Source organism: Pristiophorus japonicus, chromosome 14 (genome assembly GCF_044704955.1).
Source record: "Pristiophorus japonicus isolate sPriJap1 chromosome 14, sPriJap1.hap1, whole genome shotgun sequence".
In the NCBI taxonomy this organism is placed as follows: Eukaryota; Metazoa; Chordata; class Chondrichthyes; family Pristiophoridae; genus Pristiophorus; species Pristiophorus japonicus.
The window spans coordinates 168,652,308-168,677,582 of record NC_091990.1 but is presented as its reverse complement, the minus strand read 5'-3'; the positions used below and the strand labels follow the sequence as shown (position 1 = coordinate 168,677,582).

The following is a 25,275-nucleotide window of genomic DNA, read 5'->3' as shown; positions in this document are numbered from 1 at the left end:
GGCCCGAGGTGGTAACTGCACCTCCCTCTCTGCCCCTCCCCTTCCCTTCCCCCGGCGGCCCCAGGCGGTAACTGCGCCTCCCTCTCAGCCCCTCCCCTCCCCTCCCCCCAGTGGCCCCAGGCCGTAACTGCACCTCCTTCCACCCCCCCCCCCTCGTGGCCCCAGGACGTAAAGGCGCCTCCCTCTCCCCCTGGCAGTAACTGAGCCTCCCTCTCCGCCCCTCTCCCTCCCTGGCGATCCCAGGCCGTAACTGCACCTCGCCCCCGCCCCCCCTCCTCCGGCGGCCTCGGGCAGTAACTGCGCCTCCCTCTCCCCCCTGGCAGCCCCAAGTGGTAACTGCGCCTCCCTCTCCTCCATGGCGGCACCGGGCGGTAACTGCACCTCCCCCTCCCGGGCGGTAACTGCACCTCCCCCCCCCCCCGGGCGGTAACTGCGCCTCCCTCTGGCGCTGTGCGATGGCGCGCACCCTAGCGGCGAGTGGCGGCTGCTGCAGGGTGCCGCTGCCGGCTGCCTGGCTCGGTGCCGCGGCTCAGTGCCCATGCTCGGTCCGAAGTTGTGCTCCAACCAGTTCCGATGCTGACGGATTGCGCTCTGTTCATATTCTCCGCACCATGTCCTTCCTGAGCAACTCGCCTTCTTATGGCTCGCTTTCCGGCTTCGAGGACGAGCTGCCAGCCGACAACCTCTTCCTGTTCGAGATCGCCTGGGAAGTGGCGAATAAAGGTAAGGCAAGACGGCGGTGCGAGACCCCGGGACCGGCCGGCAGCGAAGCTCCCACCCCGGAGAAAGCGCCTACACACACTGCTGCACGTACACTCCCTGTGTGTTCACAGCTGTTTATATTCAATGGGCTTCATTGTAATGCCATTTAAAATGTCACATTTGCAACAATCTTTGTCACAACACCAAGATTTTAAACATGTAGCATTTATGTTCCTGGTGCATTGCAGATTTTGCGTTTAAAATAACGCCCGCAGTCGTGTATTCCACATTTCTCATACACAGGAACAGAAAGGTCAAGGACAAGGAAAGGTCATTCGGCTCCTTTAAACTCATCCGTCCCGTGCACAGCCCGAAGCAATCCCAGGCGATGCTTTGCTGCCTGTTTGGGCCCTGGCGTCATACCAGTTGCGAGCAGTCTCCAGGATTATTATACACTATATATATTTTATTCCTGTTTTTGTTGACTAACTAGTAGCTTATTTCTGTTGCTTTACACTAATACAGTTGCTCTCTGCAGCGATGACACTGTTCATCTTTGGGTACCACAATATAGGAGGTTCCTCACACAGGAAAGTTTAAAAACTATTGCTGCAGTGCGCCCCAAGTCTCCCATCCTAGGATTTAGCTGCATCTTGAATATCTTCCTTTCCCATCACTATTCAAGCTGGGAGATTGTTCCAGGCATGTGCCATTCTTCTGAGTACAAAACTTCTAACTAATACTGGTCTGACATCTTAGTTTCGCTAATTTAAATTTGTGTCTACTGGTCCAACTTTTCTGGCATATTTTGAATTAAAATTGTAGCTTTACCTTGTCCACTTTCACAGTGGAAGCAAGCCTTCCTCGATTCCGAGGGACTGCCTTTGATGATACCACTTAATATATTGTGTACTCTGAGTTTCCTCCTTAACTCCCTTTTTTATATACATCTGATGACAGGAGTAAGTATGTTCTATTAACATACAAAGACTGTATTGAGGTAAATTTTCTTATTCTGTACATTTTCAATGTATTTAGACTTGGCGTTGTCTCTGGTTGTGTGAATTACCTGTTTGCTGCCACTGCTAATACCTCCTGGATCCCTTCCCCCGCTTCAAAGTGCCACAGCGTCTGCTTGGCATTTTGATACAGTTTGGGAACCAAGCTCTGAATGTCAGTGTTTAAATGCTTAGTGCCACGGTCAGTTAGGCTGTTTCTCTCTCTATATGTATAATATATAATATACATATATATAAAACTTTGTTTCCATTCAAAATCGAGGTACGCGGAAACGCTTCCCCATAAATGACACAAGCAGATGATACAACAATGTTGGCTACATATTAACCCTTTCTTACTGTAAGAATACCCTTCATTTTCCTTTCAACTTTATCCAGTCCAGAAAATGCTGCCTCATGCTAGACCACCAAAGTGACACACAGTAAGAAAGAAACTGAGATAAATTGGGAATTCTGAATGAGTGACAATAAGTTTGATATTTAAAGACCGGCAGATTGTGGTAGGAAGGGACGACTGTAATGAGCTTTCCAGTTTTCAGCTCCTGGAATTGGAATAGGTGATGGTCGAATGAGATTTGATTACAGGAGCGAGAGCACGAACACTTTCTTTAGAGCTGTTAACGTTCCAATTCCCTAAGTTTGGGGAGGGTGTCAGACTTCATTTGGATCAGCAATTCTGATTAGTCATGCGACACACACATCTAATTTAGCAACAGATGATATTGTGGAACTATGACAAACTTGTAACCAGAGTAGTGCATTTGCTGCGGGGATCAGTTCTGAATGTACCTAGATATAGATGAGCCACACGGAGGTGCAACACTTCATGTGCGAAGGAGCTGCGAGAGATTGTGCAGGGATGTAATCGGGGCCCAGGGGAAGCGTGACTTTGGGGCCAGGGGCCCAGGGGCAGCACGGGCCAGCCCACACTGCGATATGTGTGCGCACTAGGTCCGTGCAGCAGAGCAGGTCTCCAGTCGTCCTGGTTAATCCTTGCCACTGGACCAAGAACCTAGCTCTGTCAAGCCCGTGTGGTGGCTGGTGTGCAACGGTCACCCCACGTTAAAAAATTCCACGCACAGGCATCTTCCACCCTTCAGGATATAGTTCAGGTTCTTCATTCAAAACGCCTATGAACTCCTTTTTTTTTGGCATGGAAGCAAGTCATCCTCGTTTCGAGGGACTGCATATGATGATGATGATGATGACTTCATGTACATAAGTTTAAACGATTTTTAAAATTAATAAAGGTTAATAAGGTTAACAAAACCTCATTGCAGCAATTTGTTAAATTAGGTCTTCAGAACTTTACAAAAAATGCCTATTTTGCTGGTGCTATTGTACTTGTTTATTGAACAGTAAGTGCAGAACGGCACATTGGGTTTGTTTGATGGCACAGAATGAAGGGTTCAAGAACTTTGTTCTTGTGTTTGGGGGAAATAAGGGAGAACGTTTTGCCAACACTTCTGCACGAGTGATTGTGAAGAGGGTGAGGGGCGATCCACTGAGGGCCAGAATTGCAGCCCTCAGCCCAAATGCCGCCTGCAGCCGTCAGTATTCCCCCCGCCCCCTCCAACACCACCCACCCAAAACAAAGATTAAAAAATGCAAAGAGAACAAAAAAAGTAAATGGGAAGGAAAATCAGGTGGAATGTACAAAGGACAGCTGATGTGCCACTGATCGTATTGTGCCCCCACCAGAAGTTAAATTACACCCCAATAATACTGTGAATCTGTCCAGTGTCATTGTTGGCACACTTTTGTTGAATAGAGTTGTGACAAATCCAGTCACCACATTTTTTAATTGAGTTATTAGTTTCCAAAAATTGCATTAATCCCAGCAACAGTAGCAACAAAAATAAATTCAATTATTTTTGTTAATAAATATGAAAACAATTCAAGGGCCTTGGTGAGGCAGCACCTGGAGTATTGTGTGCAGTTTTGGTCTCCTTACCTAAGAAAGGATATACTTGCCATAGAGGGAGTGCAGCGAAGGTTCACCAGACTGATTCCTGGGATGGCAGGACTGTCGTATGAGGAGAGATTGGGTCGACTCGGCCTGTATTCACTAGAATTTAGAAGAATGAGAGGGGATCTCATTGAAACGTATACAATTCTGACGGGGTTGGACAGACTGGATGTGGGGAGGATGTTTCCCCTGGCTGGGAAGTCTAGAACAAGGGGTCACAGTCTCAGGATACGGGGCAGGAAATTTCAGACCGAGATGAGGAGAAATGTTTTCACTCAGAGGGTGGTGAACCTGTGGAATTCTCTACCACAGAAGGCTGTGGAGGCCAAGTCACTGAATATATTTAAGAGGGAGATAGATAGATTTCTAGAAACAAAAGACATCAAGGGGTATGGGGAAAAAACAGGAATATGGTGTTGAGATAGAGGATCAGCCATGATCATATTGAATGGTGGTGAAGACTCGAAGAGCCGAATGGCCTACTACTGCTCCTATTTTCTATGTTTCTACTAGTAATGATACTAGTATGTTCAGCGATATTTTCACACAATTGCAAGACATATATGCTTGTATTGAACAAGGTATAGTTAGGCTAACACTTCGGAGTTGACTGCTTTGTTTTCTGTTGTTAAAATCTGTTTTCTACTCAGTTGTGCGTGAATGCAGTAACTCCAAAATATGAATGCCACGACAAACTTGAAATTCGACTGTATAATTTGAACGAATTAGTACACACAGGTGCTTGGTGTTTGGAAATGGTTTGCTGAACACGCTCTCCAAAATTCAGCTAAAATCCTTTGTGGAACATTCTGGGTCTTGGACTCCACAAAGGAGAGACTACCGTTCAGCACCAACAATTAAACTACGCGCACAATATACCTGTGATTTCACCCGATTTGTTTTCTCTCCCCTCTATTGCAGGGAGAGTTTTTTTTTAAATCATTCTACACAGGAGCACTGCAGTTCATTTCCTCAAAGCTTTTTGTTTTGTCGTTAAAATTTTTTATTATTTTACAGAAGATTTCACTTTGCTTCCCCATGTTTCAAAAATAACTACTGAAATGCAGTTGTCAGAATGTTTCACTGTTGTTTCATCTAAAACCCCACAACCCATCAAAGAAAGAAGGAACGTGTAAACATAAAAACATAGAAAATAGGTGCAGGAGTAGGCCCTTCGAGCCTGCACCAACCATTCAATATGATCACGACTGATCATGCAACTTCAGTACCCCTTTCCTGCTTTCTCTCCTTACCCCCTGATCCCTTTAGCCGTAAGGGCCACATCTAACTCCCTTTTGAATATATCTAACGAACTGGCTCCAACAACTTTCTGTGGTAGAGAATTCCACAGGTTCACAGTTCTCTGAGTGAAGAAGTAGTTATATAGCACTGTTTACTGCCTCAGGGCATCCCAAAGTGCTTCGCACCAATTAACTACTTTCGAAGTGTACTCGCTGTTGTACTGCAGCAAAAAGTGTTACTTTGGAGGCTAAAATTCTTGGCCTTGAATGTAATAAAATTCTTGGCTTTCTCTCACCTCTTTAGTTGTTGCTGTTCTCTTCACCTGCTGCTGCCCCCCCCCCTCACATCACTGCCCCCCCCTCACATCACTGCCCCCCCCTCACATCACTGCCCCCCCCTCACATCACTGCCCCCCCCTCACATCACTGCCCCCCCCTCACATCACTGCCCCCCCCTCACATCACTGCCCCCCCCTCACATCACTGCCCCCCCCTCACATCACTGCCCCCCCCTCACATCACTGCCCCCCCCTCACATCACTGCCCCCCCCTCACATCACTGCCCCCCCCTCACATCACTGCCCCCCCCTCACATCACTGCCCCCCCCTCACATCACTGCCCCCCCCTCACATCACTGCCCCCCTCTCACATCACTGCCCCCCCCTCACATCACTGCCCCCCCCTCACATCACTGCCCCCCCCTCACATCACTGCCCCCCCCTCACATCACTGCCCCCCCCTCACATCACTGCCCCCCCCTCACATCACTGCCCCCCCCTCACATCACTGCCCCCCCCTCACATCACTGCCCCCCCCTCACATCACTGCCCCCCCCTCACATCACTGCCCCCCCCTCACATCACTGCCCCCCCCCTCACATCACTGCCCCCCCCCTCACATCACTGCCCCCCCCTCACATCACTGCCCCCCCCTCACATCACTGCCCCCCCCTCACATCACTGCCCCCCCCTCACATCACTGCCCCCCCCTCACATCACTGCCCCCCCCTCACATCACTGCCCCCCCCTCACATCACTGCCCCCCCCTCACATCACTGCCCCCCTCTCACATCACTGCCCCCCTCTCACATCACTGCCCCCCTCTCACATCACTGCCCCCCTCTCACATCACTGCCCCCCCCTCACATCACTGCCCCCCCCTCACATCACTGCCCCCCCCTCACATCACTGCCCCCCCCTCACATCATTGCCCCTCCCCCTCCCCCTCCCTCACATCACTGTCCCTCCCCCTCCCCCCCCATCACTGTCCCTCCCCCCCCCCCATCACTGTCCCTCCTCCTCCCCCCCCCCCCCCCATCACTGTCCCTCCCCCTCCTCCCCCCCCATCACTGTCCCTCCCCTCCTCCCCATCACTGCCCCCCTCCCCTCCCCGGCTGCTAACCTTCTCTGCAGCAAACACCAATTCTATTTCCTGTCTCTCTTATAAACTGCACTCCCGCACCCTTAAAAACTCAACATCCAATGAAAATGGTGCTTCCCACTGTCTCTGAGAAGCGCAAGTGACTGCTGTATTCACCCAGGCATAGAGCCACACTAACATCAAATCAAATCGGTACTGATCTTGATCAACACGAGAGCCACATGGTATTGCTGGCCCCAGGGTATAGTCCTAAATATAAAACTTGTAACATTAAATTCAATAATTCACAACAAAATGTTGCATTTACTCATCCCCTCTTTACTCTCTGCAACAACTGGCCAATGTATACTCTGTAGGACCTCATAAATAGCCAGGACCTCTGACCTCTGACCAAGCCCCATACAGGTCAATTTTACGCCCTGATTATATAATTTATAAACCAGCTTGTCCCAAGTTCTAGGAATAGTGCCAAAGAACTGGACTGCAGTTCCCAGGAGCAACCTGCAATCCCTTCCAGTATAATAGATGTGTATATATATTTTCTTTAAACAGCAAGATTAATATTTTTATACGGTTTCCGTGCAATTAATTCAGGTTGACACAACTTTTGATCCCAATAATAAAAAAATCTTTTAACTGGAAAATGAAACCGATTTTCCAGTTTCGAAATTCAGCTCTACAAAAGTAGTTCAATTTATGAAAAGGAGTATAACCAGGAACAGGAAAAATATGAAATCTTGTTGGTTTGAAAAATACTAGAATTGTGAAATAAGGTTATAATTCAGCCATGAGAAATGATTTAGTGTTGTTTGTTCAAATTTAAACTTTCCTCCTCAGGAGATAAAACATTTGTCTAAACAAGTTTATGCAACTTTGTAGTTAATAATTTATATTTGTAGAAACAATGGGCCCAAGTTTCCACATGATTTGCGCCTGATTTTTAGGAGCAACTGGTGGAGAACGGACTATCTTAGAAATCGCAATTCTCCACATTTTTTTTCTGCAGTTCTACTTTGGAACAGAAGTTTTTCTTCAAAAGGGGGCGTGTCTGGCCACTGACGCCTGATTTGAAAGTTTCCACAGTGAAAACGTACTCCAAACTAAAGTAGAATGGAGCCAGTGAAGATTTTTGTAGAACTGAAAAAACCTGTTCTACACATTAAAAAATCAGGCGCAGGTTACAAATTAGGCGTCCAGAACGAGGTGGGGGGGGGAAGGGAACTCATTAAATTCGACAATAAATCCTTATTTATACTTCTACAAATATTCTACAAATAAATCCAACCTGAATAAACATTTATAAGCCAAGAAAAGATTAAATAAACCATCTTCCTACCTGTGTGAAAGTGCTTCAGCCAGGGAGAATTCTGCAGCCGTTCGTGTCGCTGAGCGGGGGGGAGAGAAAGCCGTTCGTGCCGCTGAGCAGGGGGGGGGAGAGGGGGAGGGGGAGGGAGGGGGGGGGGAGAGGGGGAGGGGGAGGGAGGGAGAGAGGGAGGGAGGGGGAGGTCGGATCGGATCCAGTGGGGGGGGGGGGGCGGGGCGGGAGCGCGGGGGGGGGTGGGGGTGGGAGCGCGGGTCGGGTTGGGTCCAGTTGGGGGGGGGGGAGCGGGAACAGGAGCGCGGGTCGGGTCAGTCGGGGGGGGGGTGGAGCGGAGCGGGTGTCGGGGCGCGGTGAGCGGGTGTCGGGGCGCGGGGAGCGGGTGTCGGGTCTGGTCCGGAGGCAGGGGGGAGCGGGTGTCGGGTCTGGTCCGGAGGCAGGGGGGAGCGGGTGTCGGGAGCGGGGCGGGGAGCAGGAGCTGGCCGTGGGAGGAGCCTTATTCACGCAGCCCCAGTGAGGCCATTGGGCCAGGGCTAGAGGCTGCGTGCTTCGGGCCCCTCCCACACAGTTCGGCGCCTGGAGCTACTGCACTTGCGTGCCGACTGTAGCGCACATGTGCAGAGGTCCCGGCACTGCTTTCAGCGCAGGGACCTGGCTCCGCCCCCCCACAGCTCGTGCTGACTGCGCCGAGGGCCAGAGGACCTGCAGTAGGTGGAGAATACCGAGGATTTTTTTAGGCGCCGTTTTAGGCGCGAAAAACGGGCGCCCAGCTTGGAGGGGCGCCCGTTTTTTTTCTTGTGGAAATTTGGGCCCATTGACTTTAAGAATCCGGTAAGACTGGATTTTGATTTGAGGCCAATTATATCTTTTTAAAAGGGAGCTGGATCGATAAAGGACATAATATGTGGAACGAGAAACGGTAATTTGCCCATCAAGCTGCTCCATTCAGAGTCCGTGGAGGACCATTCTCCTGGACTTGTGCTCCCATTCAGAAGTGAAAGATTGTTCCCATTTTTCCACGTCACCAGTCACCCCCTAGTTCAAGGAATACTACATTCTTTCTTTTGTTTTCGTTATAGAAATCAAGCGACTCTATTAATATCTCTCTAATCCCAACCCGCCCCCCCGTAATAGACATTGATCCAGCTCCCTTTTATAAAGATGTCAGTTGACCCCAGATGACTTGCTTTCTATGGAAGCCTATCCCAGATCACTATCCAGTGCATAGAGGAGCTTTTTTAATCTCTAACTTTGCATGAGACTTGGGAATTTTGTACTTGCCCTCTCGTTCAAGTGTCATCATCTGCAAAGAAGAAATAAATAACTTGTATTTACATAGTGCCTTTCATGAACTTGGGACATCTCAAAGTGTTTATCTATTGAAAAGGGTTATGGAAAAACTAACAGTACTGCTTGAGGATTCTTTCCCCTCAAAGTGTGGGAACAGCAGGTGACGGGGCAGTCCCTGATAATTCCATGATCGAATATTCATTCACACATGGCTTTGCTTGATGGGTGAATGAGGATCATCATGTGAGTTGTTGTAATTTTATTATACTGCCATAAAGTGTTCCAAAGACTCTGCTCCTTGTAGCCATGGCAACTGCAATATGAGACTGTGCTACTCCCACATTTTACTGGTTGCAAACTGCAATCAACAAGCAGAAATGTCTGACTTGCTGTTAATTACAGTGATTACTGGTCACTGAAACAATAGTAGTTGATTATAGTTTGTCCAGCTGATTCCATTAGTTAACGTACCATCCATTATAGTTGTGCATTACACACTCCTTATAAAACTACATTCTCTGAATTCAACCGCAGTATTTTGCTTTTGTAACATATTGTCTGACTCGGCTTGAGCAGCACCACAGGAGATCTGCTTGTTTTTAGAAAAAAAAATCTCCCATTTTCAAAACCTGGATGAGAGAAAACATTTTCAGTTGTAAATTATTTTTTAATAGTGCAGCTCTTGAAATTAGTTTCTCAATGAGTTTTTTTCCAGTGTTGGAGTTAATGTTGGGCTTTCATTTGCAGGACGTCACTATCATAAGGACATTTAAGAGTTTGTTGCGCAGTTTGTATTTCAGTTTCCCCCCTGTCTCCTTGCCTGAAAGCCCTGATTTGTCCTGGCCAATGGTTCAGAGAAACATAGAAACAGAAATTTGGTGCAGGATTAGGCCCTTCGAGCCTGCACCACTATTCAGTATGATCATGGCTGATCATGCAACTTAAGTATCCCATTCCTGCTTTCTCTCCATACCCCTTGATCCCTTTAGGGCCACATCTAACGCCTTTTTGAATATAGAATTGATGATGGTATGTGTGCGATATGTGTGCGCACTAGGCCCATGCTGCAGAGCAGGTCTCCAGTCATCTTGGTTAACCCTTGCCACTGGACCAAGACCTAGCTCTGTCAAGCCCGTGTGGTGGCTGGTGTGCAATGGCCACCACACGTTAAAAAAATCCACGCACAGGCATCTTCCACCCTTCAGGATGTAGTTCGGGACCTGGAATTTTAGGTCCTTCATTGAACTCATCCTTTTTTAGCATGGAAGCAAGTCATCCTCGCTTTGAGAGACTGCCTATGATGATGCTGGTGATGGTTACCTTGCAACACCTCACTCCAATGGTCATTCTTCATGTGTGAACCTAGATAATGATTGTTGGTTGGATTGTAACCCAAAGGGGCATCAAAGCTGCACCCGATCCTTCCTACCCAACATCTTCACACATGGACTGTCCGGCAGGTGTCGTTAGCTACTGGGAACCCCGACTCATCTCCCCCCCCCACCCCCTGGGTTGCTCTCCCTCCCCATTCCAGCAGTGAGGAGACTGAGATAAGCACACAGCGGGGATAGAAATCGGAACCGCCTGCTCTGTAAATAAAGATGGATTTGCTTTTCTTAAGTGCTATCTTTATTGAAATGACTCTTGATTAAAAAAAAACTTGCCAATCTTTTTCAAACCCGGAAGACAGTCAATTATTTAAAAATATCTATAGTAGTTCTACGTGATCTGATTTTAATGCTTCAGAAAATGTCAAAATATGGTCCTTACAATATAAAAACTTCAACAACTTATATGTCTATAGCACGTTTAATGTACGAAAAAGTTCCAAGGCACCTGACGGGAACATAATCAGACAAATGTTGACATGGAGCCAAAGGATCGAAGATATTAGGAGGGATGGTTAAAAGCTGGTAAAAGAACTAAGTTTTAAAGAGGGTCTTAAAGGAGGAGAGCAAGGTGGAGCAGCAGAGAAGTTTAGGGAAGGAATTCCAGAGCTTGGGGCTGAGACAGCTGAACATATAGCTGCCAGAAGCGGGACGAAGGGAGTGGGGGATGTGCAAGAGGTCAGAGTTGGAGCAACACAAGAGTTAAAATTAAATTGACTTTCAAATTCAGTCCAGACTGTGGCAGTGAAAGTCTCTTCCACCGGCTGAATGTAAGGGCCCTACATGGAACAAGTTCGGGCAGTTTCAATTTAGCTCTAGCTGGGGTCAGTTTCCTGGCCCCAACTGTCTGCCTTTCACCATGGACGTTCAATCCCTCTACTCCTTTCACACTTGTGCCTCTGACATGGCTTCCTTTTTCCTCAACTGAGAATTCCCCTCCGCCGTGGTTAACCTGGCCCTCGACCGTGTCCGTTCTATTTCCCGCACCTCTGCTCTCACCCCTTCCCCTCCCTCCCAGAACCAGGACAGGGTTCCCCTTGTCCTCACCTTTCACCCCACCAGCCGCCACATTCAACGGATCATCCTCCGCCATCTCCAGCGTGATCCCACCACCAATCACATCTTCCCTTCCCCTCTCAGCATTCCGAAGGGACCGCTCCCTCCGCGACACCCTGGTCCATTCCGCAGTCACCCCCAGCATCCCCTCCCCTTCCCACGGCACCTTCCCGTGCAAGCCCAGGAGATGCAACACCTGCCCTTTTACCTCCTCCCTTCCCACTATCCAGGGCCCCAAATACTCCTTCCAGGTGAAACAGCGATTTACTTGTACTACTTTCAATTTCGTATTCGCTGCTCACGATGTGGTCTCCTCTACATTGGGGAGACCAAACGCAGATTGGGTGACTGCTTTATAGAACACCTCCGTTCAGTCCATAAGTGTGACCCTCACTTTAATTCTCCACTCCACTCCCAATCTGACATCTCCGTCCTCAGCCTCCTCCACTGTTCCAATAAAGCTCAACGCAAGCTCGGGGAACAGCACCTCATCTGTCTTTTAGGCACTTTACAGCCTTCTGGACTCAACATCGAGTTCAACAATTTCAGACCATAACCTCTGCCTAAATTTAGCTCTCTTCACCCTTCTTGTGTAATTTTTTTCTCTCTGTCTCCAATGGCAGCTGGTCATTACTGCGCCATTCACACCCTATCTAAACTAACCTTTTTCTAGCTTCTGCCATTACCATTTCATAGAAACATAGAAACATAGAAAATAGGTGCAGGAGTAGGCCATTCGGCCCTTCTAGCCTGCACCGCCATTCAATGAGTTCATGGCTGAACATTCAACTTCAGTACCCCATTCCTGCTTTCTCGCCATACCCCTTGATCCCCCTAGTAGTAAGGACCTCATCTAACTCCTTTTTGAATATATTTAGTGAATTGGCCTCAACAACTTTCTGTGGTAGAGAATTCCACAGGTTCACCACTCTCTGGGTGAAGAAGTTCCTCCGCATCTCGGTCCTAAATGGCTTACCCCTTATCCTTAGACTGTGACCTCTGGTTCTGGACTTCCCCAACATTGGGAACATTCTTCCTGCATCTAACCTGTCTAACCCCGTCAGAATTTTAAATGTTTCTATGAGGTCCCCTCTCATTCTTCTGAACTCCAGTGAATACAAGCCCAGTTGGTCCAGTCTTTCTTGATAGGTCAGTCCCGCCATCCCGGGAATCAGTCTGGTGAACCTTCGCTGCACTCCCTCAATAGCAAGAATGTCCTTCCTCAGGTTAGGAGACCAAAACTGTACACAATACTCCAGGTGTGGCCTCACCAATGCCCTGTACAACTGTAGCAACACCTCCCTGCCCCTGTACTCAAATCCCCTTGCTATGAAGGCCAACATGCCATTTGCTTTCTTAACCGCCTGCTGCACCTGCATGCCAACCTTCAATGACTGATGTACCATGACACCCAGGTCTCTTTGCACCTCCCCTTTTCCTAATCTGTTACCATTCAGATAATAGTCTGTCTCTCTGTTTTTACCACCAAAAAGTTGGCCAATCATCCCGTTTGTCTCTCCTAATCTCTCCTGCCTTCCACCCTATCACAGACCTTCCCTTTTGTTCTTTCTTCCCCTCCCCCTTAAGAATCTGTTCTTTTCGAACATTCGCCAGTTCTGACGAAGGGTCATTGACCTGAAACGTTTAACCCTGTTTTTCTCTCCACAGATGCTGCTTGACCCGCTGAGATTTCAGCATACTCTGTTTTTATTCCAGGTTCCAGCATCCGTAGGATTTTGCTTTTGTGTCAATCTAGCAATCTTAATGGATAGCAGTCCACAGCACAAAAATGGCATTATTTCACACAGCATTGACCATCTCACTTGGAGAGGCCATAGAATGACATGTTTGGGAAATAGAAAAATATCACTGGTGCAGGAGTGGGATAAATATCTGGGAATGGAGTGAAGGTTACAAGAGGAGTTATGTACACACTGGCCCTAGTGATGCTTGGGAAGGGGAGAATGTAGTATTGCTTGTGGAGGGCTGCAGGCCAGTATCGAACAGAATAAAGTGGATCGGTGGTCTGGAGTTTTGGTGATCATCACTGGGGACGTGACTGTCAATACTGTAAAGAAGAATTATGAAAAACTAAATATGGCATGTCTGTGATTCATTTATGCTCTTGAATTGTGAGAATCTTGCGCTGCAACCTATTATTTTTACCTGAGTTAAATCTGTTATGTATGCAACACCTTGTAACCAGCATTCTATTGCCACCAGAGGGCGCATCTGTTGGAGTCCCAAGGGATCCCAGCATCCCTTGGGAGCACTGTATATAAGCAAGTCTCCCATGCTGTGTCAGGAGTTAGAATAAAGAGACTAAGGTCACACTTACTCAAGTCTACAGTACTCAGTCACATTGCTTTATTTGTGACATAACAAAATATATTTGGAGAATTTTTGAGGATCTTTTTTCTCAGGAGATTAGATGGGTGGGATAGAGTCCATGTGAGGTTGGATTGTACATGTGGCCAAGTGACTTTTCTTTTGATGCTTTCTTTTATGTTGTTAGAATATATGGACTTAATGTGCATTCCTTTCTTTAATGTCTTACTGATCTTTCTCTGTTCTAGTGGGTGGTATCTACACAGTCATCCAAACAAAAACCAAGTTGACAGTGGACCATCATGGCGAGAATTATATTCTGATTGGTCCATACGTTGAGAACAGCGTCAAGACGCAAGTGGAGCTGATCGAACCACCGAACCCAGCCATTAAACGCACTATTGATTGCATGAACTCTAGGGGTTGCAAGGTACTGTAAACCCCTCTAATTCTGCTGAGTTAGCAGCAGCTCTGTGTCTGACTGGTGAAATTGCGGAGAGCTAAACAGCATAGGGCAGGCCTGTGTGTGGATATTGTAAGCAGCATAGCATTTGACTGCAAAGAAGAGTTCTGAATAACTGAATGTGACATTTAGAAGAATGAGAGGGGATCTTATAGAAACTTATAAAATTCTGACGGGACTGGACAGGTTAGATGCAGGTAGAATGTTCCCGATGTTGGGGAAGTTCAGAACCAGGGATCACAGTCTAAGGATAAGGGGTGAGCCATATAGGACCGAGATGAGAGAAACTTTTTCACCCAGAGAGTTGTGAACCTGTGGAATTCTCTGCCACAGAAAGTTGTTGAGGCCAATTCATTAGATATATTCAAAATGGAGTTAGATGTGGCCCTTATGGCTAAAGGGATCAGGGGGTATGGAGAGAAAGCAGGGGTGGGGAACTGAGGTGAATGATCAGCCATGATCATAGTGAATGGCGGTGCAGGCTCGAATGGCCTACTGCTGCACCTAATTTCTATGTTTCTATGTCTGTCAATCGTTTATGTATTTGAACTGTGAGAATCTTGTACCGTACCGTACCTTGTACTTATTTGTACTGTCGTTAAATATATTTACGAGTGGATTTTCCATGGTGTTGAGTGTTGGATGCAGTGTTTTAGAATGTGAGCCTGCTAACCCTATGCAGCAAACCTTATCTCATCTGCTGGTAGTGAGACGTTGCCACATGGGAAGACTGTCAAAGCAGGGGTGGGGTTGAGAGAGCCACTGTACCAGAAAAGGAACAGAGAGATTGGGAGGAAGTGGTAAAGTGCTCTTGTTGGAGTATGTATTGGAAATTATACTGCTTGGCATCAGGGTGAAACCTACAATTGACAGGAGACCGGCTCTAAAGCTTTCTGAGGGAGAGTGGAATAGTCTTGGTAGCTCCTGGGAATTATAGTTCTGAGGTTTCCAACAAATGCATTTGGCTGGCTCATTGTTGAGAGAAAGGTGCGCTCCGATCTTTAGCAGGACAATATCATAACATAAGAACATAAGAAATAGGAGCAGGAGTAGGCCATACAGCCCCTCGAGCCTGCTCCGCCATTCAATAAGACCATGGCTGATCTGATCATGGACTCAGCTCCACTTCCCTGCCCGCTCCCCATAACTCCTTATCCCCTTATCGTTCAAGAAACTGTCGATTTCCGTCTTAAATTTATTCAATGTCTCGACTTCCACAGCTCTCTGAGGCAGCGAATTCCACAGATTTACAACCCTGAGAAGAAATTTCTCATCTCAGTTTTAAATGGGCGGCCCCTTATTCTAAGATTATGCCCCCTAGTTCTAGTCTCCCCCAGCAGTGGAAACATCCTCTCTGCATCCACCTTGTCAAGCCCCCTCATAATCTTACACATTTCGATAAGATCACCTCTCATTCTTCTGAACTCCAATGAGTAGAGGCCCAACCTACTCAACCTTTCCTCATAAGTCAACCCCCTCATCTGTCGTGTTGTTTATTGAAAGGGAAATGATTGGAAGTTTTTAAAGCTAAAATTATGTGTAAGCTTGTGATTTTATTTTAAGTTGTTTATTTTGAAGAGCTGATAGTTGGGTGGCTGAGGAATACTCATGGTGGTTGTATCTTGCAGAATTTTGGCAAAAACATTAGCAACTTAGTTACAAACCTTGGTCTAAGACTTTTCCCCCACCCTCTCTCCCGTAACACGGGGAGCATTTTGAATCCCACTGAGCCCGTGAAATTCTATTTAGTATTCTGTACAATGTGATTTTGGGGTGAAAATTGAAATTGGAGTTGAAAGTTTCGTGTAATATGATTGCTGAATATTGAAAGTCGAAAATAATGATAAGGAGGTGATGGCAGAGTCATAAAACGTTAAACCAATGTCAAAGAAGAAATTGTGAACAATGGCTGGATATTCACAATGGATAAAAGAAAGTGACTGACTATTTGTACTACATAAGGACATAAAAACATAAGAAACAGGAGCAGGAGTAGGCCATTTGGCCCCTCGAGCCTGCTCCGCCATTTAATACAATCATGGCTGATCCGATCATGGACTCAGCTCCACTTCCCTGCCCGCTCCCCATAACCCTTTATTCCCTTATCGCTCAAAATTCTGTCCATCTCCGCCTTAAATATATTCAATGACCCAGCCTCCACAGCTCTCTGGGGCAGATAATTCCATAGATTTACAACCCTCTGAGAGAAGAAATTCCTCCCCATCTCAGTTTGAAATGGGCGGCCCCTTATTCTGAGACTAGGGGCTCAATTTTGGTCACTAGAGATTTCTGGCGTACTTACCAGAGGTGCGGAAGTTTTCCCACGCGTGGAAGTGCGCCAAAAATCTTCAGGCCGACTTTGGCCGCTGTCCTGGGTCTTCTAGCTGCTGGCGTGGCGTGGAGTGGTGACTGGGTCTGTGTGCAGAGCCAGCGCCCTGCGCCGGGACGCTGGACATGCGCAGTAGGATCGGGTCAGTGGGTGAGTGAGAGAGCTGCAGTTTCAACTTAACGCGCATGCGCAGTAGAATCGGGCTGCCGTTAGTGGAAAAGTTAGGAAAATCAATAAGCACAACAACAATCGCTGCCCACCCTCCCACCCCCAGACAGAACATTGCAGATTGTTGTTTATCAGATCCAGCGGGTCTTCTGTTTTGTATCAGAGAATTGAGTCGTTCCCCCCCTTCAGCCTCCCGATACTATGCCACGTTTCTGCCCAGCCCAGACTCTCCCCGCCCCTTCCCTTCAGCCTCCTGATGTATCTTTGCCGGCCGCCCCTTTCCCAGGCCGAATGGCCTCCTGTACAGGCCGGCCCGCTGCCTTCACCGGCCGAGTTCCAGTCTCCCCCATCGGTGGCAACATCCTTTCTACATCCACCCTGTCGAGCCCCCTTATTATCTTATATGTTTCCATCAGATCATCTCTCATTCTTCTGAACTCCAATGAGTATAGGTCCAACCTACTCAACCTTTCTTCATAAGTCAAACCCCTCATCTCCGGAATCAACCGAGTGAACCTTCTCTGAACAGCCTCCAAACACGTATATCCTTCCTTAAATACGGAGACCAAAACTGTGCGCAGTATTCCAGGTGTGGTCTCACCAATACCCTGTATAGTTGTAGCAGGGCTCTGCTTTTATACTCTATCCCTCTTGCAATAAAGGCCAACATTCCATTTGCCTTCCTGATCACTTGCTGTACCTGCATGCTAACTTTTTGCGTTTCATGCACAAGGACCCCCAGGGTCCCTCTGTACTGCAGCACTTTGCAATTTTTCTCCATTTAAATTATAATTTGCTTTTCTATTTTTTTCTGCCAAAGTGGATAACCTCACATTTTCCCACATTGTACTCCATCTGCCAAATTTTCGCCCTCTCACTTTGTCTATATCCCTTTGCAGATTTTTTGTGCCCTCCTCACAATTTGCTTCCCTAACATCTTTGTATCATCAGCAAACTTGGCTACATTACACTTGGTCCTTTTTCTGTCGAGTCCCCCACCCCCGATGCCTCCCGCCGGAACTGGAAGTGCGGCCCCGAATCAGAATTGCGACTCGGCAATCAGTCTGACCACGTTCCGCCAGCCTCAGAGAGAGAGAGAGAGAGAGAGAGTGGTTGACTGACTCTGGGTGGTGGGGTAGAGAGCGACGGGGTGGGGGATTGGAGGGGGAGGGTGTTCCAATCCAGAAGTCACGACGCTGTCACTATTCACCATACCCAATAAACCTGTTAACAATCCATACACAATGCTCCATCTATGGCGGGGGAAGAGGAGTCATGCACTTGCGCTGGGGTAAGGCCCTTGGTGGCTTCTGGGGCGATCTATCCTCTGTGGCTTCTGGAAGTCAAAGTGGATCGAGTTACAATTTGCAAAGTCAGTGAGAACTTGGGATGGGCGGTTCCAGTTACACATTCCAGAGAAACTTCAAGGTGTGGCTTACCCTCCAAGGGGACCAATCAGAGACAAGGGGCTGCCATTTTTACAGTTCAAATAAACACGTCCTAAAAGAAATGTCATTGCAAGGAATATAAAGACTGGATGGCAGAATGTGCCCTTAGACGGTTAAGGGACGATCTGATGGACGTTTTCAAGGTATTAAGTGGAACAGATATGTGGATAGAGAGAAACTATTTCCGCTGGTTGGGTATTCTAGGACTAGGGGGCATGGTCTAAAAATTAGAGCCAGAATGTTCAGGAGTGAAACACACACAGGATGGTCGAAGTTTGGAACTCTCTTCTGCAAGCGGCAATTGATGCTAGATCAATTGATAATTTAAAATCTGAGATTGATAGCTTTTTGACAACCAATGGTATTAAGGGATATGGGCCAAAGGCGGGTATATGGAGTTAGGTTGCAGATCAGCCATGATGTCACTGAATGATGGAACAGGTTCGATGGGCTGAATGGCCTCCTCCTGCTCCTCTGTTCCTATGCTTCACCTCTTGATCATCTGTTTGAATCCAGCTCTGTTTGAAGCAAGGCAAATCTCTTCTGGCTGTTCGCTGTAAGGGTCTAATAGGAAATAAATTTGTGACAGTCTTATCCTTAATCCTTACGGCCATGTGCTTATCGTGAAAGACTGCCACAAATTTGGCTCCAAAGTGACAGTCTCACTCCGAGAGGCCACAGGATAGTTGATGTGGGAAAAGGGAATTGTCGGTGGTGCAGTAGAGTGTCCTTCTGAGATTTTGTTTGCGGTAATTGCAGAGATGAGTAAAGGGAACTAAGAGTAGCATTGGTGATACAGGAACAACTTCCATTTATGTAGAGCCTTTCGTATAGAAAATTATTGCAAAGTATTAAAAACATATAGGTTTGGAGCCAATGAAGGAGATGATCAGGATGGACGACCAAACCCATGGTCAAATAGATTGATTTTAAGGAGGTGGAAGAATATGGGGTCGGAAGCTTAGTTTGGGGTGAAATAAGACGCTGAGATTCCCGGGATAGTGGCTGCGGAGAGCGCTACAATCAGTAGTAAGCGTATGGCGTTTGTGACCAGGGCCAGGGCTTTACTCTTTCCAACAGTTTTATTGGAGGAAATTGCAGCTCATCCAAGACAGGATGCTGGATAATCTGTCTTTAACAGTACAGAGTCAATGGACGGCACCAGAAAGGTGGTGGATTGTAGCGCCTGGAAAAGGGTTGCTATCTAACCTCTTGAACACAGATGTGTTGCTGCTATGTACTGTTGTTACTGTCTAAAAGATGCACATATATATATATTTATGTATTTATACATTTTCTAAAGAGCATGTGGTTACCTGCATTACTTTAATTTTAGCATGCAGTGGACAAATGTATAATACTACTGTTTTTGTGATAACAAATATAGATTCCCCTAACTGCATTCTTGAATGCCTTGAACAGTACTATAGTCACCTATATGTGGGCAGCGGAAACGTTACAAGGACACCCTCAAAGCCTCCCTGATAAAGTGCAATATTCCCACTGAAACCTGGGAGTCCCTGGTCAAAGACCACCCTAAGTGGAGGAAGTGCATCCGGGAGGGCGCTGAGCACCTCGAGTCTCATTGCCGAGAGCATGCAGAAATCAAGCCCAGGCAGCGGAAAGAGCATGCGGCAAACCAGTCCCACCCTCCCTTTCCCTCAACGACTATCTGTCCCACCTGTGACAGAGACTGTGGTTTCCTTTTGGACTGTTCAGCCACCTAAGGACACATTTTAAGAGTGGAAGCAAGTCTTCCTCGATTCCGAGGGACTGTCTATGGTGATGATGATGAATAAGGTTTGGGCAAAAATACACGCTTGTTTCATGCTATTGGTTCCTAAAATGGTGATATTACAGTAATCTATTAGTCAGGCTATCATGCCACGTGTGATTGTTGGACAATTTTCACAAATCTGCCGAGACGTCCGAACTTTAGAAGATCTGCCATAGTACATGGTTCACAGAATCAAATTCCTTTGTCCAATCAACAAAATGCACAGAGCTTCTGGTGCATTATGCACTCCCAGGTCAATCCACATTGACCTGGGAGGGTTTGATGCTGATGCTGGCTGCCTGAAATGGAAAGTATTTAATTCCCCAGCACTAACATCTGTCAACATTATGAGCACAAAATTCACTGAGAAACTTCTCAAAATGCTTCACACACAATTCATTCTTTTGAAATTTAAATTTGCAGCAGCTATTTGGTACGTAGTGAGATCCCAGAAGAATCACGCAAAGCGATGAGTTTTTTTTGGTGGTGCGAGCCACATTGGTCAGTGCACCTGGAGGTGACTGAGACCTTAAACAATTATTTTGCTTCGGTCTTCACAGTGGAAGATGCAAAAACCATGCCAAAAATTGCTGGTCACAGGAATGTGGGAAGGGAGGACCTTGAGACAATCACTATCACTAGGGGGGTAGTGCTGGATAGGCCAATGGGACTCAAGGTAGACAAGTCCCCTGGTCCTGATGAAATGCACCCCAGGGTATTAAAAGAGATGGCGTAAGTTATAGCAGATGCATTCGTTATAATCTACCAAAATTCTCTGGACTCTGGGGAGGTACCATCGGATTGGAGAGCAGCTAATGTAATGCCTCTGTTTAAAAAAGGGGGCAGACAAAAGGCAGGTAACTATAGGCCGGTTAGTTTAACATCTGTAGTGGGGAAAATGCTTGAAACTATCATTAAGGAAGAAATAGCGGGACATCTAGATAGGAATAGTGCAATCAAGCAGAAGCAACATGGATTCATGAAGGGGAAATCATGTTTAACTAATTTACTGGAATTCTTTGAGGATATAACGAGCATGGTGGATAGAGGTGTACCGATGGATGTGGTGTATTTAGATTTCCAAAAGGCATTCGATAAGGTGCCACACAAAAGGTTACTGCAGAAGATAAAGGTTCGCGGAGTCAGAGGAAATGTATTAGCATGGATAGAGAATTGGCTGGCTAACAGAAAGCAGAGAGTCGGGATAAATGGGTCCTTTTCGGGTTGGAAATCGGTGGTTAGTGGTGTGCCACAGGGATCGGTGCTGGGACCACAACTGTTTACAATATACATAGATGACCTGGAAGAGAGGACAGAGTGTAGTGTAACAAAATTTGCAGATGACATAAAGATTAGTGGGAAAGCGGGTTGTGTCGAGGACACAGAGAGGCTGCAAAGAGATTTAGATAGGTTAAGCGAATGGGCTAAGGTTTGGCAGATGGAATACAATGTCGGAAAGTGTGAGGTCATCCACCTTGGAAAAAAAAAACAGTTAAAAGGGAATATTATTTGGATGGGGAGAAATTACAACATGCTGAAGTGCAGAGGGACCTGGGGGTCCTTGTGCATGAATCTCAAAAAGTTAGTTTGCAAGTGCAGCAGGTAATCAGGAAGGCGAATGGAATGTCGGCCTTTATTGCGAGAGGGATGGAGTACAAAAGCAGGGAGGTCCTGCTGCAACTGTATAGGGTATTGGTGAGGCCGCACCTAGAGTACTGCGTGCAGTTTTGGTCACCTTACTTAAGGAAGGATATACTAGCTTTGGAGGGGGTACAGAGACGATTCACTAGGCTGATTCCGGAGATGAGGGGGTTACCTTATGATGATAGATTGAGTAGACTGGGTCTTTACTCGTTGCAGTTCAGAAGGATGAGGGGTGATCTTATAGAAACATTTAAAATAATGAAAGCGATAGACAAGATAGAGGCAGAGAGGTTTTTTCCACTGGTCGGGGAGACTAGAACTAGGGGGCACAGCCTCAAAATACGGGGGAGCCAATTTAAAACCGAGTTGAGAAGGAATTTCTTCTCCCAGAGGGTTGTGAATCTGTGGAATTCTCTGCCCAAGGAAGCAGTTGAGGCTAGCTCATTGAATGTATTCAAGTCACGGATAGATAGATTTTTAACCAATAAGGGAATTAAGGGTTACGGGGAGCGGGCGGGTAAGTGGAGCTGAGTCCACGGCCTGATCAGCCATGATCTTGTTGAATGGCGGAGCAGGCTCGAGGGGCTAGATGGCCTACTCCTGTTCCTAATTCTTATGTTCTTATGTCTTCTTTGAGTAGACCGTTAACATGGTTAACATGCAGTTTTGGTTTCCATATTTACAAAAGGATATACCTGCTTTGGAGGATGTTCAGAGAAGGTTAACTAGGTTGATTCCGGAGATGAGGGGGTTGACTTATGAGGAAAGGTTGAGTAGATTGGGCCTCTAATCATTGGAGTTCAGAAGAATGAGAGGTGATCTTATCGAAACGTGTAAGATTATGAGGGGGCTTGACAAGGTGGATGCAGAGAGGATGTTTCCACTGCTGGGGGAGACTAGAACTAGAGGGCATGATCTTAGAATAAGGGGCCGCCCATTTAAAACTGAGATGAGAAATTTCTTCTCAGGGTTGTAAATCTGTGGAATTCACTGCCTCAGCGAGCTGTGGAAGCAGGGACATTGAATAAATTTAAGATCGAAATCGACAGTTTCTTGAACGATAAGGGGAGAGGGGGTTATGGGGAGCGGGCAGGGAAGTGGAGCTGAGTCCATGATCAGATTAGCCATGATCTTATTGAATGGCGGAGCAGGCTCGAGGGGCCTTATGGCCTACTCCTGCTCCTGTTTCTTATGTTCTTATGACATTTGGAGAACTCTCCACTCTTCTTTGAGTAGATCTTAAACATGGTTTCAATTTTGAGCAGAAAATAACACCTCTGATGGCTTCAGTACCACAGTTTCAGTATCAACCTAGATTATGTTTTGTTACATTATTTAACTGTAAATAATGTACATACAAATAGATTCTTGTGCATTAAAAACATTTGATTTTGTAAAATTAATTACTGAATCGCTCTTCCTTGTACTCTCACTGAAATCCTTGCCTGCGCCATCTAACATGGTGTTCTATTCTGCCATTCTTTGCATGTCTGTGATGTTTCTCTGTGTCTATTAATAATTCTGTTCCTGCAAGTAGCACGAGCAACATCTATATTTACATAAGAACATCGGAAAAGTCAAGGACAAGAAAAGGCCATTCAGCCCACTGAAGCTCATCCCTGTAGCACCTTAACTTTCCCATTATAGCACCAGGCTGCAACTCGAATGTCCCGAATGTTATTTCAAGCATTTATCATCCATTGAGTTAAGAAATTCTTGCCTGTTTTAAAATTACGCTTGAACAACTTGTATTTGTTTTTCATGCTATCCTGGCCTAATTTATGATCATCTGGATTTATCATATCTATATAATTTCAGATATCTATATACTTTTTGTGAGGAGGCACACTCTTAATCATCATCCCTAGATTATTTTCTTACACCTCATTCCCTTGTCACTTGTGATCATACTTAACATCTGTTCCGATGCATGCCTGTTACTACGTTAATACAAGGCAACCCATGTATAAAATTACCCCTAAGTTCCAGCCTGAATAAATAAAAATAATACATGATCCATGTCTAAGATACCATAGTTCGCATGCCAGACACGAAACTCCCAAAGCAAGCGCTCTACTCAGAACTCCTTCACGGCAAACTAGCCAAAGGTGGGCAGCGGAAACGCTAAAAGGACACCCGCAAAGCCTCCCTGATAAAGTGTGACATTCCCACTGACACCTGGGAGTCCCTGGCCAAAGACCGCCCTAAGTGGAGGAAGTGCATCTGGGAGGGCACTGAGCACCTCGAGTCTCGTCGCCGAGAGCATGCAGGAACCAAGCGCAGGCAGCGGAAAGAGCATGCGGCAAACCAGTCCCACCCACCCTTTCCCTCAACGACTATCTGTCCCACCTGTGACAGAGACTGTGGCTCTCGTATTGGACTGTTCAGCCATCAAAGAACTCACTTCAGGAGTGGAAGCAAGTCTTCCTCGATTCCGAGGGACTGCCTATGATGATGATGGCTGGAAGGTTGGTGTCGGAGGGAGGGCTTTAAATTCTTGAGGATTTGGGACCGCTTCTGGGGGAGATGGGACCCGTACAAACCGGGCAGGTTGCACCTCAACAGCGCCGGAACCAATATCCTCATGGGGAGTTTTGCTAGTGCTGCTGGGGAGAGTTGAAACTAGCTTGGCGGGGGATGGGAACCTGAGAACAAATTCAAAGGGGAAGGAAGTAAAGCTGAAATTGGATAGCAAGAATCTAGAATGCGAATCTGTAAGACAGAGCAAGGAGGTCTTTACTTTGGTATATACTTTAATGCAAGGAGTATAGCAATTAAGGCGGATGAGCTAAGAGCACAGGTATGATATTATAGCCATTACAGAAACATGTCTGAAAGAGGGGCAGGTTTGGCAGATCAATATTCCTGGCTACAGGATTTTTGGACAAGATAGAGAGGGGGGGGTAAAAAAAGGCGTGGGGGGGTGGGGGGGGAGTTTGCGGTACTGATTAAAGAAACTATTACAGCGGTGAGGAGGGATGATATGTGAGAGGGATCATCAAATGAGACCATATGAAACATAGAAAATAGGTGCAGGAGTAGGCCATTCGGCCCTTCTAGCCTGGGTATGGGTCGAATTGAAAAATAAAAAAGGGATGATCACACTGCTGGGCGTGTATTATAGACCCCCAAACAGCGGGAGGGAGATAGAGGAGCAAATATGTTGGCAAATTGCTGTGAAGTCCACAAACCATAGGGTAGTAATAGTAGGGGATTTTAATTATCCAAATATTGATTGGGACAAATTTAGTGTGAAGGGTATAGCGGGTGCGGAATTCTTGAAATGCATTCAAGAGAACTTTTTAGTCAGTATGTAGCAAGCCCAACACGAGAGGGGGCGGTCTTGGATTTAGTTTTGGGGAATGAAGCTGGGCAGGTTGAAGGGGTATTAGTGGGGGAGCACTTGGGTGCCAGTGACCATAATTCAGTCAGATTCAAGTTGGTTATGGATAAGGACAAGAATAGGCCTGGAAAAAGCTAATTTTGCTAAGTTAAGGAGTGATTTGGCCATGGTGGACTGGAAACAGCTACTTGTGGGTAAATCAGTGTCGGAACAGTGGGAGGCATTCAAGGAGGAGATCCGGAAGGCTCAGGCCAAACATGTGCCCTTCAAGAAAAAGGTTGGGGAAAATAATTCTCGAGCCTCCTGGATGTCGAGGGACTTACAGGGAAGGATTAAGAAAAAAAGGATGCTTATGTCATATATCAATGGCTAAATATTATAGAATCTTTAGAGGAATATAGAAAGTTAAGA

The 25,275-nt window shown here is 46.6% G+C and overlaps 1 protein-coding gene across 1 annotated transcript in view; it reads left to right on the top strand.

The window, feature by feature from the left end:
- The first annotated feature begins 419 nt into the window (after positions 1-419).
- The window catches only part of LOC139280227 (glycogen [starch] synthase, muscle-like), a 145,223-nt gene continuing 120,367 nt past the window's right edge, over positions 420-25,275 (top strand). The window contains exons 1-2 of the mRNA XM_070899841.1: positions 420-723; positions 13,941-14,122. Coding sequence (XP_070755942.1) covers positions 456-723; positions 13,941-14,122 — 450 coding nt within the window. The 5' untranslated portion in view covers positions 420-455. The remainder of the gene's footprint in view (positions 724-13,940; positions 14,123-25,275) is intronic.